A 17,828-nucleotide genomic window follows, 5' to 3' on the forward strand; every position below is an offset into this window, starting at 1 on the left:
CAAAGACTCTCATGTTGCCCACTTGCCTCTTCAGTGCTTCCTCCCAAGACCACCAGCCTGGTCACTGCCCTGAACACGACTATGAGCCCCACCCTGCAGCAGGCATCCCTCACACTTCAGCTCTGGCTTCTTCACTTTAGCCAGGGAGGTGCCTGAAAAAGTGAGTCTGGGAGAAGCCAAGTGACAGCTGACTAGGAAGGCCTACCGCCACGGTGAGGGAGGTGGGCTCAGAAGCACAAGCATCTTGCTCAACTTCACTACTCACTTCCTCAATGTCCACCTATGGAGCCACCTGTGTCTCCATTTACTCATCTGTAAGATGGGTACAACAGTATCTACCTCACAGGGTTTTTAGAAGTAGGATTCTATAGACAAAATGCTGATTGTGTGTTCCAGTATACACGTGCTCAATAAACGAGACCCCTATTGTTTCTATCACATACTCTGTACACAGTGCTCTTACTGGGTGGGGGAGGCTGTTCTGTTTAGCCCTGCAGGCAGACACAAGTCAAGGAGACAGACGCACAGCCTACACAGTGAACTCACGCACAGGAAGCAGCTTCAGTGTTAAAAACGCGCCGCTCCTAACTCTGCTGCCTATCTCTAAGTGTCCGGTTAAGCCAGCTGTAAACACGTCTCATTTCAGAACACTGAGCTTTCCCTCCCAGAGGTTTTGCTGACCTTCCTTCACAGAGGCTGTTCGTCGCCTTGTTCTTTTTCTCCCCTTATGCTCCTCTTCCAGTATCTTATCATCAAAGCCCGTCAGCTCAATGGTTTCGGACTGACTCGTGGGTCCAGCTGAGAACCATTCTGGTTCTTCTTCTGTGTAGGAATCGTTTCTTCTACGCTCACCAAAGACACGCTTACTATCCACAAACTCCCTCTGGAAAAGTACACAATACAAAATAAAAGGTAAGATTCTGGTCAAGGCATTTCTACCTCAGTCCAAGTCTTGATGAGTTCAGTGATGCTCGGTAGTGCGATGAAGCTGCTCCCCACCCCGGCTCCGCCCTCTGGACTAAGAATGGGCTGTGTTCACCCAGCATCACTGAGTGAACTGGAATAAATGCGGCACACACACGAGGAGCCAGAGGATCTGGGAGACAAACCCGGAAACGCTTGTCCTTGTAGTCCCTCTCGCGGTCTCTGTCTCTCGAATCTCGCAGGTCCTTCTCACTAAGACGGTGATCCTTCTCAAAGGTCCGAGCAGAGATGATCCTCCCGCTGCCGATCCTGCGTCCGCCAAGCAGGCGGAGCCCGTCGCTGTCTTTCTCCAGCGGGCTTCCCGAGCGCCGGGAGCTGACGGCCGCCGTCACGTGGCAGCCCCCTCCAAAGCTGCGTCTCTGTGGGCTGAGAACAACATCTAAGTCATCTTCCTTCACACGCTCTCGTGGATCTGCAAAGATGCCAGAAAGAGAGAGTCAGGTGAACCAGCAAGGGTAGTTCTCCTCTCGGGTTGGGGCGTGTGTCCGTGACTGGTGGCCACTGGGGTCCTGGGAAAGAGTTACCACTGAGACAGCCAGAGACTTTGCATACTTTTAACAAAGGTTGGGCCTTTTGCTTCATCTCTCTGGAGGAAGAAACGTACTTCATAATCAATAACTTTCCATGATTAATCGCTACGATCCTTTTAACTAAATTCTTTCTTTCTGGGGGTTGTACAGCATGGTATGCAGGATCTTAGTCCCCGGGTGTGTGTTCAGTCGCTCAGTGGTGTCCAACTCTTTGTGACCCCCTGGACCACAGCCTGCCAGGCTTCTCTGTCCATGGGATTTCCCGGACCAGGGATCAAACATGCACCCCCTGCAGGGGAAACGCAGAGTGTTAACCACTGGACTGCCAGCGAAGTCCCTTGGCTAAATTCTTATCTGTATAATTATTAGCAAATGTTTCATCAATTAATAAACTATAGTAGGTGTCAGTATTTGAAACAGTAACTACTTTAAAAGTGAAAGTCTCTCTTCAACAAATGATATTGAAAAGCTGACTATCCATATGCCTTATCTTCACATTGCTATCACATTGTGATATAAAAATTAACTCAAAGTGGATCACAGACATAAATGTGACCCTTAAAACTACAAAAGTTCTAGAAGAAAATATGAAGGAAATCTATGACAGTGGGTTTGCACAATTTTCTTAGGCATTGACACCAAGAGCACGATCTACTTTAATAAACGATAAACTGAGTTTGATCAAAATCTAGAACTTCTGCTCTTTTACTGTTCAGAGAAGACAAAAGCAAATCTACTCACCACAGCCACACAGGCGGGCTATGATTTTACTTGCCAGGTAATCATAAATGAACTGTTAAGTCAGTTTTCTGATAATGGTACTTTCTCTCAAGGCCTAACACTCTCACAGCTACGAATGAAGCCAGAAACCTCAGAAATCGTGGCTCCCACCTCTTGGAGACTGCTTACCTACTATCCTGCGCACCAGGGAAGGCCGGTCCGTGTCCAGCTCTTTCTTCAGGCTTTCTGCCGGTGAGCTCCGCCCTGAAGCTGGGTAGAGGGAGGCGTGCCACTTCTCAGGGTCCCAGACACCATCACTGCAAGTCAAAGGCACCATGGTTCAGCTCCTGCGCCACAAACTACACAGGTAGTCTACCTTCTACTACTGCAGATGACAGGTTATAGAAATTCCTTTCCACTATAAAACTTCATGGTGGCCATCAGAATGGCTCCCTCTTTCAAAATAAAAACAACTAACAAATTCTGCAGTACTTTGTTATTGTTCATGTAACAGCAACAGACTTGAAAAGCAGTGGTCTGAGAGTAAGTCTATCTACCTCTGTCCTATACAAACAAATGCTCCCTAAATATTGATTACTCAGTTTACTGACCATTAGTACAGGGAGGAAAAAGTCCCTCAATCCTCTCACTAGAAGCAGCTCCTGGAATGCTTGGTGTATATTCTTCCAGAATTTTTATGGACAGTCTTGGGTTTTCCCTCGAAGGTGCGTAGTCTAGGTCTGATAATGTTACTCCTATGCTAATGATGGGGTGGCAGGTGGTGCCGTGTGCCGAGCAGAAGCTCTGGAGCCTAATGATCTGGTACCAAACTCCGGCTCTGCCACCACTGACTGGGACCTCTGGACCCCTTACTGAGCTATGTCCTTCAGCCTTGTGCAAAAAGGACTTCTGCACTCCCAGGTCAGACCAGGCTGTGCTGCACACTAGCACTGCACCCTGCCCTTGATCTTCACAACCTGTCATGGTGGTCACAACAGGCTCTCAGGAGTATCTGTATCCTGGCACAGACCCACAGTCCGGGATGATGGTATGATCGACAGCCCCTGACACACACTGCTTGCCACACAGCAGGTAGCAAAGCAATGTTTCTTCAGTAAGTCAGTGAACTTCTAGGTCTCAAACTCCTCATAAGGAGGTATTACCTATCAAGGATCACTTAGAGTGTTAGAACCCAATAAATCTTAATTCTCTGAGAGAAAAGAAATAGCAGAATGAGGAGCCCTTTCCTCTCTCTTCTTTTCATCATTATCAACATTATTAGGCGCAATGTCTCTACTTCAGGATTAAAGCAAGTACGTGTGCTCATGGTAACTTTATTTTATGCCAAGGAATAGCTATAACAAGAAAATTCAACTTGAGGCATAAAAAACCCATTACAGCTTTAATGAAGGAAAAAAACCCTCAAAAACCAAAACTCCAGCTAATCTGACAAAAAATACTAACCAGTTGGAAAAGCCATTATTCAAGGATCACCCTTAGCAGGGGTAAGTGGTGTGGAGTCCAGATTCAGCACCCCTATGAACTGTCCATATACAAAATTTTTAAAAAAAGCATGTCCTATTTTAACCAAACAATTAAACACTTTATATTCTTAAAAAAATGTGGGCCAATATGAAGTATTTACCTTGATATTTAAGTGGCCTTAGAGTCTTAAGATAACTATAAGAAAGGCAATGTAGGGTTATTCTAAAAGACTTTCAGACCATTGTTAGCTACGGCCTCTCAAACCAAAGCTTTCTACTTCTTTTGAGGGAACCCAAGATGCAAAAGGGCTAATCTGATTAGCCTAACGGTTCTCCTGTTTGGTGGAGAGGGGGCTGATAAAAGGCTCAGAGCTCTGCTGACCATCCTACCCGAGGCAGGCCCTTGAAGAAGGACCCTCAAAAGCATGTGCAAAAATCACTGGCAGAGAGAAGACCCTGGCTGGGACTCCTGTCTCAAGTCAGCTCTGCTTTGTGACTATGTGCCTCTGACCAAGGCATTTTCTAGTTTTAGTTTCAACACCAGTTAGTTTAAAGGGAACTGGTTCAGTTGTCCCTGGAGTTCCCTGCAGCTTATATCTCTGAATTTTAGCTAATCAATAATGAAGCCGATGAAGAAGACAGTGCAGTGAGATGCCACTTATGTTCAAGCTTACTTGCAATGTATTCGTGTGGAAACCCAATGTCATTACCCCTGAAATCTCCCTACTTGTTAATTCTAGCAAAACAATACAACTCTTAATTTACTAAGTTTGGTGTAACAAGAAGCTGACCCCCATAAATACCTGTCGTATTTCTCAGAGAGGCATGAAGGCCTCTGTTTGGAATGAGGGCGTTCTTTAATATCCAAGAGCTCCTCCTAGAAAGAGAAATCATATGGTGATTTTGAACAATATTTCTTGGGTCACATACTTTCAACTTACTTTTGTTACCAGTAATTCAGTATCTACATAAGCACTTCACACAGTTTTTATTTACACCCTGGCTTACTCCTGAAAGGACAAAGTTGGCTCAAGGTTCTCAACAGTTGCTCAAGCGTAATTGGTAAATGATGTAAGTGATCAGTTTATTGCTAAAACACATTCTCTCATAAACTTCCATCTAATAATATACTCCACACACTGAACGCTGATAAGGCATGGTAGCTTCAGGCTTATATAAAACATTCAGCTAACCTGACTAGTCTTAAACGCATCAGAATCCAACTTACAAGGGGACAGATTTTCTTTTTATTGAATAGTGAAATTGCAAGGGGAAAAAAAGCATCCCAAACACCCATATACCATTTATCTGGTGTACGTGTCCTTAACATTCACAATCCCTCTCCTTAACTATTTTGATGTGCAAACTGAGAGCCTCTTCAAACTGGCTCTGGTATCCTTTGGACACACCTCATCATTTTGAATTTTTATTTATTTAAGCCGTGATGCCTGCCAAGCAGGATCTTAATTCCTCAACCAGGGATCAAACCTGTACCGCCTGCAGTAGAAGCACAGAGTCTTAACCACTGGACCACCAGGCAAGTCCATTATTTTCAAAAAAGCACATTTTTACTTTCTGCATTACATGTACCCATCCTGTCCTAGTCTTAGAGTCAGCCATTTCTCTGAGAAATCCAAGTTCCTTTAAGTGGGAATGGTGTAAGAATTCGAGGTTTGGTAACTCGGTATCCTCATTTGCTTCCAGGTATGTTATATACCTGGAAAATGAGAAAAGAAGAGAAGCTAAAGGCAAAGGAGAAGAGGAAGGATATACTCATCTGAATGCAGACTTCCAAAGAATAGCAAGGAGAGATAAGAAAATCTTCCTCAGTGGTCAATGCAAAGAAATAGAGGAAAACAATAGAATGGGAAAGACTAGAGATCTCTTCAAGAAAATTAGAGATCCCAAGGGAACATTTCATGCAAAGATGGGCTCAATAAAGGACAGAAATGGTATGGACCTAATAGAAACAGAAGATATTAAGAAAAGGTGGCACGAATACACAGAACTGTACAAAAAAAAGGTCTTCATGACCCAGATAATCACAATGGTGTGATCCCTCAGCAGAGCCAGACATCCTTGAGTCCAAAGTCAAGTGGGCCTTAGGAAGCATCACTATGAACAAAGCTAGGAGGTGATGGAATTCCAGCTGAGTTATTTCAAGTCCTAAAAGATGATGCTGTTTAAGTGCTGCACTCAAATATGCCAACAAATTTGGAAAACTCAGCAGTGGCCACAGGACTGAAAAGATCAGTTTTCATTCTAATCCCAAAGAAAGGCAATGCCAAAGAATGTTCAAACTACGGCACAATTACACTCATCTCACACGCTAACCAAGTAATGCTCAAAATTCTCCAAGCCAGGCTTCAACAGTACGTGAACCGAGAACTTCCAGATGTTCAAGCTGCATTTAGAAAAGGCAGAGGAATGAAAGATCAAATTGCCAACATCTGCTGGATCATAGAAATGCAAGAGAGTTCCAGAAAAACATCTACTTCTGCTTGACTGACCATGCCAAAGCCTTTGACTGTGTGGATCACAACAAAATTTGGAAAATTCTTAAAGAGATGGGAATATGAGACCACCTTACTTGCCTCCTGAGAAATCTGTATGCAGGTCAAGAAGCAACAGTTAGAACCAGACACAAAGAACAGACTGGTTCCAAATTGGAAAAGAAGTACGTCAAGGTTGTATACTGTCACCCTGCTTATTTAACTTTCATGCAGAGTACATCATGTGAAATGCCAGGCTGGATGAAGCACAAGCTGGAATCAAGAGTGCTGGAAGAAATATCAATAACCTCAGATATGCAGATGACACCACTCTTATGGCAGAAAGTGAAGAGGAACTGAAGAGCTTCTTGATGAAGATTAAAGAAGAGAGTGAAAAAGCTTGCTTAAAATTCAACATTCAATAAAGTAAAATTATGGCATCTGGTCCCATCACTTCATGGCAAATAGATGAGGAAACAATGGAAACAGTGACAGACTTTATTTTCTTGGGCTTCAAAATCACTGCAGATGGTGATTGCAGCCATGAAATTAAAAGACGCTTGCACCTTGGAAGAAAAGCTATGACGAACCTAGACAGCATATTAAAAAGCAGAGACATTACTTTGCCAACAAAGGTCCATCCAGTCAAAGCTATGGTTTTCCCAGTGGTCGTGTATGGATGTGAGAGTTGGACCATAAATAAAGCTGAGTGCCAAAGAACTGATGCTTTCTGCACTGTGGTGTTGAAGACTCTTGAGAGTCCCTTGGACGGCAAGAAGATCCAACCAGTCCATCGTAAAGGAAATCAGTCCTGAATATTCAGTGGAGGAACTGATGCGGAAGCTGAAGCTCCAAAACTTTGGCCACCTGATGCGAAGAACTGACTCATTTGAAAAGACCCTGATGCTGGGAAAGATTGAAGGCGGGACGAGAAGGGGATGACAGAGGATGAAATGGTTGGATGGCATCACCGACTTTATTGACATGAGTTTGAGCAATCTCCGGGAGTTGGTGATGGACAGGGAAGCCTGGCATGCTACAGTCCACGAGGTTGCAAAGAGTCGGACACGACTGACCAACTGAACTAATGTTATATACACACACGCACCTGCTCATATAGACGCATATACACAAAACCATTGCCGCCTTTTTATATAAACATTTTCACAGTAAACTAAAAATAGCAATTCCCAAACTTTCAGTACGAGTAAAATGCTACAACTGCTTTGCGAAAAAGCACACGCCACTGTACCAGGGCCTCTTCAACACCCTTGTCACAGGCCTCAGCAGAACACTTGCTGCTTGTCTGATCACCGCTTCCCCTGTCTTGGGGTGCATATGGAGGGACAGAGTTGCTCTCTTAGCCTTTAGGAATCACTGCACAGAAGCAGGCCGTGTGTGTGTCGACACACACCTGAGGCACCTAAGTGTTTTCTCCATGATAGCAAAATGCCTGAGAATAAGAAGACATTTTAGTTTTAATACCACAGTATCAATCAGGCGTTTACATTTATTTATGATTCACTTATGAATTGTGTCTTATTAATTGGGTAGAAATACCTAGAAAAATTGGGAATGTTGAGATAAACAGAATCCCAAATATAAGAAAATGTCTAGAGGCTACTAAAAATTCTGAAAAAAACTGTCAAAGCACTGACACACCACCTGCAAACTGGCAGTAGCAAGTGGAGTCCAGTGAGATCTGTGTGGTGAACAACGTCAGGAAGGCAGGAGGGACACAGCTTGGTGGTGAGGGGACCAATAGTAGTTACGGCGACAGAAGATATAACAACACAGAAATCCTAAGAACAAGAGGGCTTAAAACATTTTCCAGTGAAAACAGGAAGGACCTTGCAATATAGGAAATACTTACACATACACTGGAGGAAGAAAGCACTGCAACTTCCTGCCATTTGAAGCAGCCCAGAGATGAGTGCACACCCCTCACTTCACCACTCACAAATCCAATACTAAAGAACCCCAGGACACCATTACCAAGTGCAATGTGCTTCATCCTTAAATAGGTGTATTCTCAATACACAAAGTTGCTAAACAGTGTGGCTCTAAGATGTTTTAACTCCAAATAACAGGGAGCCCAAGTAATAGGCGTTCTCTATTATTAGTATCGCTGTTTGCTGAAATGAGATACCATTTCATGTCTACCAGGACGGCTGTTTAAAAAAAAAAAAAAGAAAGAAAAGAAAATAGTGTTGACAAGGATGTAGAGAAACTGGAACCTTCCATCATTGCTGATGGGAATGGAAAATTGTGCGGCTATTGTGGAAAATGGTGGCAGTTCCTCAAAAAGTTAAACACATGACCTAGCAATTCCCTTCCTGGTTACATACCAAAGAGAACTGAAAAATTATAAACCTATACAATGCAATAGTTAGCAATAATACAGAATAAGTTCTGATACAGTATGAGCCTTGAAAACACTATGTTAAGTGAAAGAAGTCAGACACAAGAGGCCACACACTGTGCGATTCTCCCTACGTGCAACTTTCAAACTGGGCATATCCATAGAGTGGGAAAGTAGGTTGATGGTTGCCAGGCACCGGGGGAAGGGAACTTTGGGCGGTGACTGCTAGTGGGTAGTTTGTGTTTGTGGAGACGAAAACAGTCTCAAATTAGATAGTAGTGATGGCTGTACAACTTTTTGAATTTACTAAAAACCACTAAATGGTACTTAAAAAAAAAAATTTTATTTATTGGACACACTGCATGTGGGATCTTAGTTCCCCAACCAGGGATCGAACCCATGCTCCCTCCATTGGGAGTTCAGAGTCTCAACCACTGGACCACCAGGAAAGTCCCTAAATGGCATATTTTAAAAGGGGTGAATTTTATGTATGTGAATTCCGTCTCAAGAACAAAAGAATTTTAAGCAAACTAAGAGGTTCAGTTAGCAAAGGTTAATGTTTTACTCTCTTTTTACAGATCTATCACTCTAATTACGGATTAATAAACAGCAACGATTCTCAGATACAGAAAAGAGGCTCAGATTGGTAAAAAGGTTTTACATTTCTCTCCCATATTATTCCAGATTTCTCTGTTGACTATATGCTTGGCACGTACTAGGTGTGAACGCTCAAGTGACTGTACAGACTTGACAGGCATGTAAGAGCACGAAGGGGAGTCACATGCACAAAGTTACAGGCACGAAGGTTGGTGCACGGGGGCACCAACCATGCCAGCAGCGCCACCCGCTCCAGGGTATGCCTCTGACCAAATGCAATGGCCAAAACACAGTCCACCTGTCTACAGAGGATAAAGAGTCATTTACTTTATTAATAGGCCAAGAACTGGGAAAACAAAACAATTTTTGGATTGTAATAATTGCTGGAAATAACATCTTTCCATAACATCTTTAAACATCTAGGTCAAACTATACACTGTTCTTTAGAGTAGGGCCTTCTAAAACCAGTTTCACAGCATCAAGGAAACCGCATATAAACACATTTGTGCAATTTCTGCAATAAATGTTCATCTCCAATGGCAATCCAAAGACCTCCACTGGACCCTAGGAGGTTAAGAAGTAGCACTTTAAACCAATCACGTTTCCCAAAATGTGGCCCAACATTCACCCCAACATTTGGGGAAAAATGAGATCCTCCTCCTGGGATTTAGAGAGGTAAACCTGTCAACCTTCAGCAATGTCTCAGGTTGCTTAAGGTGGTTTCCCAGCCTGAGAGGACCCACCACGTGAGTGGGGAGGAGAGAAGCCATCAGCTAAGACAACACGAAGTCTGCCCTTTCATAACTGTCCACAGAGCACTTCCTGTGCGCCGGGCTTAGTGGCTAGCACAGGCAGACGACCGCTGTCCCTTGGCCCCACTGCTCTCCAGTCTCTCAAGAGAAGGCTTCTTGAAAGCGCCATCTCAGGAGTTTTTAACAGCAATTATTCCTGGAAAGGAATCTCTCTGGGATACTTTCAAAGAAAAGCTTCAAGTTTGGCGAAAAGCAGAATACTTCAGAGTGCTCATTTTGAACTGAGTATGTTCCTTTGCTATGAGTACTTCAGGAGGGGATGGGAGATTACCCTTTTATAGAGTTCTGACAACCTACAGAAACTTGCATCGTGGACAGATTTACTGAAACGATCATCTGGTCAAGAGAAGAGTTATTATCTGAGACCTTACTTTTTCGCATAAGTGACTGAAACCTGACTGGGCAAGAATACGCTGCTAATTCCCTAAGATCCCAGGCCCATAGAAGTGTAAACGTATTGTCTCAGGTTTAACAGCCTTCCTTAAAGAAAATGTGTCAAGCTTTCCCAAACAATCTATTTGGGAACTACTAACATGGGCACCCACTTTCAGTGATCAGAATTAAAGTAGAAATCAAATGATATAAGCCCAAAGCAATAGTTAAACCTTATACAGTTTCTGCAGAAATCCTAAGCATTCTGTTGACAATCTGACATAGAATTTCACACAAGTCACTTAGAGAGATGTTCTTTACTTCTGTGAGCTGAGTTTAATTCATGAGTAAGATGGCCAGGCTTTTTTGGGGGGGCCTGTGCCCTGCAGCATCAGGGATCCTAGTTTCCCAACCAGGGATCAAATCCATGCCCCCGGTTTCGGGATGAGGGGTTCCAACCACCGGTCTGCCAGGGAAGTCCCCGAAGCCCAGTTGTTTACGATTACCGTGGATATTTCTATTCCACTGTTAGCTGTCCAAGCACCCTGGAAGTGACCCAGTACCTCACCTGTGTGCCTGCTCTTCCTGAAGAGGGCAGATGTCCCTGGAACAGCATTTGGGCTGGGTCCCTCTTTGACCTCCTCTCCTGGTCCCCACCCTCCACACACCCACTAACTTTGGGCTTGGCCCATGAGGCTCTCAGATGGTTGCTGACTGACCTGATATCTCAATCTATGAGTCACATGACTTTTCTGAAAGGCTTAGAAAGCTTTTAAAAATAGCAATGGGGTACTGGCATCCAGAGATGACAGCCAGGCAATGGTAAACGACCGACACAGGGTGTGTGGGATTCACTTCCCCATCCCCCACTCATGAAGTCTGCTGAAGGGGCACCATTCAGAGCAGGTCTTACAAGCAGGGCAGGGTTCAAACTAGATCCTGTAGGGCCCTGTGGGACGCAGCACCTGGATTCAACCCAAGCCTCTAATGGTGGCTGATCTGATGCACACACTTTCTTCTACTGAAAGAATTCATGTGAAGATAAGAAAATGGAAATAGGAAAAAAAATAGGAGAGCCTGCTTTTTCTGTTGATCTGGCCAACACAATAAAAATAAACCTTGGCTTTTAAACGTAACTGATAAAAGCAATGTAAAACATGAAGTAAGCAAGTAAATAAGTACAGAAAGAAACTTAGGGAAAACATTTTTAGGGTAGAAGCACTATATCTGCAATACTGCTTTATGGTTTCATATTAAAATGGAGATGGTTACTGTGACGTACAGAAAGCAAGCATGTGTATCTGAAGTCGGTATCTGAAGAAGCTGCCTTTCAGTGCTTCCCCCTACCCTTATTATATCATAAGCTGTTTCTAACACTTACTGTGTGTCAGGCACTTTTCTAAGCACTTGACATCCATTTTCTCATTTATTCTCCACAAAAATCCTATGGGGTAGACACTGTTCTATCTGCATTTCACAGAGGACAAGGATGAGAGTCAGAGAGCTGAGAATATGGCTGAAGGCAACATAGGTTAAGTGAGTGGCACAGTGGGGACCCCAAACCAGGCAGCGGTCTCAGCGGCTCCCTGTTCTCTCCACGGGTTCTCCCGGAGGATGAAGGAAGGCACCCAAGCCCTCCCAGCAGCTCTGTCATCAGTGCTGGGTTTGTCTCCGTCCACTGAGACCACGAAGAACCCCGAACAAACTGCCAGCTCCCTGGGCAGGCTTCCCCTGGGCCAGCTCCTCTCAGAGCACCTTTCCTGAATCAAAGGCCCTGCCCACAAATGTCTGTGTCCCAAGTTCCCATTGTGAAATGACTGGCTCCTTATCTAGCCAGAAGTTCCCACCATGAGCAAGGAGAGGATAACCAAGGGAGCAGGGGACCGTGAATCCTGACTTTTTCCAGATGATTCAGAATTGGAACAGGTAGGAAAGAGCACTAGCAAGACAGTGTCTGCGGTGGTATCAGTCAGCCCCCTCTAAGAACTTCCAGTTAGGTTTTCTGGACAGCAGAAACTTTAACATGGTATCGTGATTTTTTGTACTGTAATTCTGCCTTCCCCAATATAAACAAGCACCCCTATTTTTATGCTAGCTTAAAAGTTTATAGCTTAGTGCCTCACTGAAATGCCACCTATTAACTCAATTTATGACGTACCCATGAAGTTGTCAAACAAGATCTCGGTATAGTAAAGACTTGACTATCTGACTACTGATTTCAACCTAGACTTTAAATCAAAGGGTATTCTCAAAGGCTTGACTTCAAGTCTCGCAACTGATTCTAAGAAGGCCAGAATGATTACTCAAAGGAGTCTGTTTTCTTAATGATTTTCCCGGGCAGTCAGCACTTTCACTGCTGGGGCCCAGGTTCAATCCCTGGTTGGGAAACTAACATCCTGCAAGACAGGCAGCATGGCAAAACAAACACGCACGTGTGCACAGAAACAAACAGAACAAAACGTAAAACAAAGACATCAACAGGGCTGTGCCACTGTAGCCAGCTGCCCACCGGCCACAAAGCAGGGTGGTTTCCTTTAAAGATCCTTACCCTGACAAAAGGGTGCCCGTTTATAACTAGTCAAGGCAATGAAGAGCACACAGGTAACTCAGATAATCCAACACTTATTTTTCAGGTGGTAGATTTAACATGCCCGCTTAACACTGGTCAGTATCATGCTGAATATTCTAAGTGTCCTCTGCTTTTATTCCCTGTCCAACTGGCAGGTGACAGCATTCATTAAGGGGTCTGTGGCAAGCTACAGGAGCAAAAGAGGAACAGTACAAAGCATGTAATACTCTGATCTAAAAGAATCAGTTTATTCACTTGAAGAAAAAAAAAAACAAGGAAAAGTGAGACAGTCCCAAGCATTTCTATTTTGTATTTCAGGCAAAAGATGCTATCACTAACTGAAGAGCAGGTACTACATCTCAAGAACTGGTAAAAGAGGACCTCTGAAGAAGGTAAGCAGCAGCTCAATGAGTCCCCAACTTTTTCCACTCGTAAGCCTCACTACCTCCTGTTTTCTAAACTAATGGTTCTCAAACCTGAATCTGAGCCAGAATTCTCTGAATTGCTCGTTATTCAGCCAGAGATGGCTGGCCCTACCCCTAGAGTTTGACTCGATGCCTATGAGATGGGCCTGAGATTTTTATTTCTAACACTTTACCAGATGACACTAAACCACGGCTTCCCTGGTGGCTCAGATGGTAGAGAATCTGCCTACAATGTGGGAGACCTGGGTTCAGCCCCTGGGTTGGGAAGAGTCCCTGGAGAAGGAAATGCCTACCCACTCCAGTATTCTTGCCTGGAGAATTCCATAGAGGAGCCTGACAGGCTCAAGTCCATGGGGTGGCAAAGAGTCAGACATGACTGAGCAGCTAACACTTTTACTTTTCACTGAACATTACCTGAAGCAGCACACTTTGAGAACCACTGTCTAAACCATTTTTAATCCGTGACTTCTGATGTGGGATCCCGCTCTATAACTTCCCAAAGTCCTTAAACATAATGCACTCACTCAAAAAAAAAGCACCATTTAAATACTACCAAATCATAGCTTCTGATTTTAGGAAAATGCCAATCTAGCAGAATGGACCTGAGTAGGTTTACACATTAAGGGCTCAAAACCCTCAGAATAGCAAGTGATATAATAAGTCTACTTATAACCATCCAAATTAATAATCACTGAGGCTTAGGAGGAGGCCTGAAAATTCCCAGTGTGACTCTTACATGAGTTCCTGAGACAGCCATGGAGGCACAGCAGACACTGACTGAACCCTGAGGAGTAACTATGCACCTGAGTCCCTCAACAACATCAACACCATATTTCAAGTTCCCCACGGAAGACGAAAGCCTTGTTACTCAAAGCATGGTCCGTGGGCTGGGAGAATGGGCCCCACCTGAGAGTTGGTTAAAGAGGGGCAGAAACATCACTAAATGCTTTATTTATTCCAACAGTTTGGTCCCAATAATTAGATAGGGAGGAGGATGGCTCAAATATCATTCCAGGAGTAGAATCCACAGACCATTTACTATAGTGCTAAGAACACAGAACTGTTTTAAACTTCCTTTAAAAGAAAAAAGGCTGAGTTTGCCTCAAATCCTACATAAAATTACCAGAGTACTGATAAACAAGTATATGAAAGCACTAACCTAATACCCCAACACTACCCAATCGTGACCCTAAAACTGTGTGTGTGTGTGTGTGCTCGCTCAGTCCTGTCCAACTCTTTACAGCCCCATGGACCGCAAAGCCTGCCAGGCTCCTCTGCCCATGGAATTTTCCAGGCAAGAATACTGGAGTGGGTGCCATTTCCTACTCCAGGGATCGAACACGTGTCTCTTGTGTCTTCTGGAATGGCAGGCAGATGCTTTACCACCAGCGCCACCTGGAAGCCCCTACAATTGTCATTAACTAAGAACTCTTAAATGAGCCGGAAAGTACAACTATTTCTAAGTAACCTGTGTAGAGACCGTTGAATCTAAACAATCATTAACCGAAAAAATTTCTTTAAGGCACATTTATTTAACTGAGGCAGAATTCTGAGGCTAGACTGTCAATACTGAGCTTATTATTCTTTACTGTAGACATTCACAAGTTCTACACTGAGAGATTAATAATATCTTAATATTACTATAATATCTTCCTAAAAATAACATTCATAAAGACGGATATACATTTTAAAAATGAAATATACACCTTACCCACTAATCAAGGTGTGAAAATAATTCAACAGCTTCTATGCCTGTATTCTACAACATAATGTACCAGTCAGAACTTTTACTCAAAAAGAACTAGGAGACCTGAATTCACATGAGTCTATAAAAGCACTTTCCTTTCTTTTAATAAGACTTTCTCCATTCAGATTTCACTTGTCAACATTTTAGGTAATGAATTTAAGTTGTGAAATACTACTCAAGCACTCTCAGGTTTGAGACAAACTATATTTGGGAAAACCAAACCTGAACGAAGAAGTCACGTGCTTTCTATCGCTGCATATTCTGTTATGCCAGAACAGATTGGGTTAAGATAGAAACTGACCAAAAACCTTTTACAAGTGAAAACACTCTTGTCTTCAAGATTTTTTTTTTAATGCTAAAAATGAATGTTACTCCAATAACATTGGGTATTTTATCAAGTAATTAAAGTACCCAGTGTTACTGAAGTAACATTCATTTTTAGAGAGTTAAAATTAGCTAGTTAAAACTAGCAGCATCAGTGCACACAGAAGGCCCGAGTTTAAAACACGAACCAGTCAGCATCCTGGGAAGCCTGGGACAACAACCACATTAGAGTCCTTGATTGGGCTCATACAAGGGAAGTAACAGATACAAGGCCCAACTGGGGCATAACCCTTCCTACCAACAGTCCCAAGCGCATTTTATGTACTACAGCCCAAAACATTTCAGGGAACCAGGAAAGAATTCAATGCTCTCATCAACTGCTTCAGAAATGGTCAGCAGCCCACAAGACAGTATAAACCCATGACCTTGGGGTGATTACTCCCCCAACAACCTCAGGAAACGCAGGTATCTAAAGGAGCTGAAATCACAAGTCTTCAGCTAAGGGAAATATGATTAGAGTCTTACTTTTTTGAGTCCATATCCATTTTATAACAGCACGAAAAAGAATTTAAAAATCTGATTACCCCAGGCAAGCATACCAGAGTACTCCTGTGAGTTCAGCTCTCAAGGAAACATCAGCACAGAGGACACTGATGTCTGTGAGGCATCCCAGAGCTGGAATCCTTCCTCTACGGCCTGTTACACAAAGTGTGCGCTGACACATTCGTTGTTGTTGTTTAGTTGCTAAGTCCTGTCCGACTCTTTGCGGCCCCATGGACGGTAGCTGGCCAGGCTCCTCTGTCCATGGGATTATCCAGGCAAGATTACTGGAGTGGATTGCCATTTCCTTCTCCAGGGGATCTTTCCCACTCAGGGATAGAAACCTGGTCTCCTGCGTTGGCAGGCAGATTCTGTACCACTGAGTCACCAGGGAAGTGCCAACATATTCCGATCCACAAATTCACACAGGGAAGATCTGGGCAGCCTTCAGTGGAAGCCTGCTGCTGCTGCTAGGTCACTTCAGTCATGTCCGACTCTGTGCGACCCCATAGACGGCAACCCACCAGGCTCCCCCGTCCCTGGGATTCTCCAGGCAAGAACGGTGGAGTGGGTTGTCACTGCCTTCTCTAATGCATGAAAGTGAAAAGTGAAAGTGAAGTCGCTCAGTCCTGTCTGACCCTCAGAGACCTCATGGACTGCAGCCTTCCAGGCTCCTCCATCCATGGGATTTTCCAGGCAAGAGTACTGGAGTGGGGTGCCATTGCCTTCTTCTCAGTGGAAGCCTACTTAGGGGCAAATTTTAAAGTCTGGGTGTTTGTACTTTCAGAAAAAAAGTTCAAAGCAATGTTTTACTGAATCTAGTTAATATTTAGTCCACATAGTTAGTCAGAATGACACTACCTCTTTAAAGGATACTAATGAAGTTTCTGCACAATGTTACTAATCTCACCTATAAAGAAACACTATTTCATTAGTAACAAAGCCTACTTTTGTATAGCGATGGGGGGATCTGGAAGCGGGTTGCTTCTTCAGGTCGAGAAAAGCATCTCCATTTTCTGTTTCACCCACACTTCTATCCATGGCTCCTTGGTTGACAGTTTTTTGCACCTGGAAGAAATCAGCACAAAACTGTCACCGAGAACAATAAATTTTTAAGATTGTTTAAGAAACTGAAATTATCTCGGACTCCCTTTAAAAAACCCTTTCTATAAACCAGAACCCACTGGAAACAAAACCACTGATACTTGGATATCTCTTATCGTAAAGAGCTCTAAGCATCAACAGGCTAAGGAAAGCAGAAGCGGAACGTGCCCAGATCAGGGGACAGCCTTTAAGCAGCTTTAATACAAAAAGAAACCGAGACTGGTCGCTGCCACTCGTGAGGGCCGTCTGGCGGTAGTGGGGAAGTTTCCCGAAGTGGGGGCAGGTAGGAGACGGGCTGGGATCGGGGAAGTGGGGCAGTGGGAAAATGCCTGTCACTTGCCAATGGACGGCGCCAGCTGCCCCTTGTTACCGGAGGCAGGGGACTGGGGACGGGGCCACAGCTCCCCTCACCCGGCCCGCCGCACCTGTGGACATGTCAGGGGCGCCCGTGCCAAGAAAGGGGCGAGCGCCGGCTTCAGATCCAAAGGGGCCGCGACCCCAACCCCCGGCCTCTCGCGCAGGCCCCGGCCCAGCAGCCGCCTTCGGAGGAAGGGCGGGGACGGTACTCACTGAGGGGAGGCGGGCCAGAGGGAGCGGGAGGGCCGAATCCCCCAGCCCCGGCGCTCCGAGCTGGAGCCGGCGCAGGCCCGCCGCCGTCCGCCCCGGCCCGGCGGCTCGGGCCCCGCCAGCCCGCCCGCCAGCCGCCCCGCTGGCCTCCGGTCCCTGCCCGCCCCCCGCGCGCGCCCCTGCGCTCGCGCTCACGCAC

The 17,828-nt window shown here is 44.6% G+C and overlaps 2 protein-coding genes across 7 annotated transcripts in view; one reads left to right on the plus strand and one right to left on the minus strand.

The window, feature by feature from the left end:
- The window catches only part of EIF4ENIF1 (eukaryotic translation initiation factor 4E nuclear import factor 1), a 44,264-nt gene that overhangs the window by 21,231 nt on the left and 5,205 nt on the right, over positions 1–17,828 (minus strand). For 4 of the 6 annotated variants that reach the window (XM_040251105.1, XM_040251104.1, XM_040251103.1 and 1 more), the window contains exons 2-6: positions 16,907–17,026; positions 4,522–4,595; positions 2,424–2,551; positions 1,110–1,396; positions 682–883 (exon numbers count right to left, since the gene is read on the minus strand). In XM_040251105.1, the coding sequence (XP_040107039.1) occupies positions 682–883; positions 1,110–1,396; positions 2,424–2,551; positions 4,522–4,595; positions 16,907–16,999 (784 nt within the window). In that variant the 5' untranslated portion in view covers positions 17,000–17,026. Of the gene's footprint in view, positions 1–681; positions 884–1,109; positions 1,397–2,423; positions 2,552–4,521; positions 4,596–16,906; positions 17,027–17,487; positions 17,559–17,632; positions 17,702–17,828 lie in introns of those variants that run through there. The other 2 variants (XM_040251099.1, XM_040251100.1) reach the window with 2 other exon arrangements.
- SFI1 (SFI1 centrin binding protein) overlaps positions 17,268–17,828 on the plus strand; it is a 93,048-nt gene continuing 92,487 nt past the window's right edge. The window contains exon 1 of the mRNA XM_040251072.1: positions 17,268–17,345. The gene's annotated coding sequence lies outside the window, so the exon portion shown is untranslated. The remainder of the gene's footprint in view (positions 17,346–17,828) is intronic.

This window comes from Oryx dammah, unplaced genomic scaffold, assembly GCF_014754425.2.
Source record: "Oryx dammah isolate SB20612 unplaced genomic scaffold, SCBI_Odam_1.1 HiC_scaffold_12, whole genome shotgun sequence".
NCBI lineage: Eukaryota > Metazoa > Chordata > Mammalia > Artiodactyla > Bovidae > Oryx > Oryx dammah.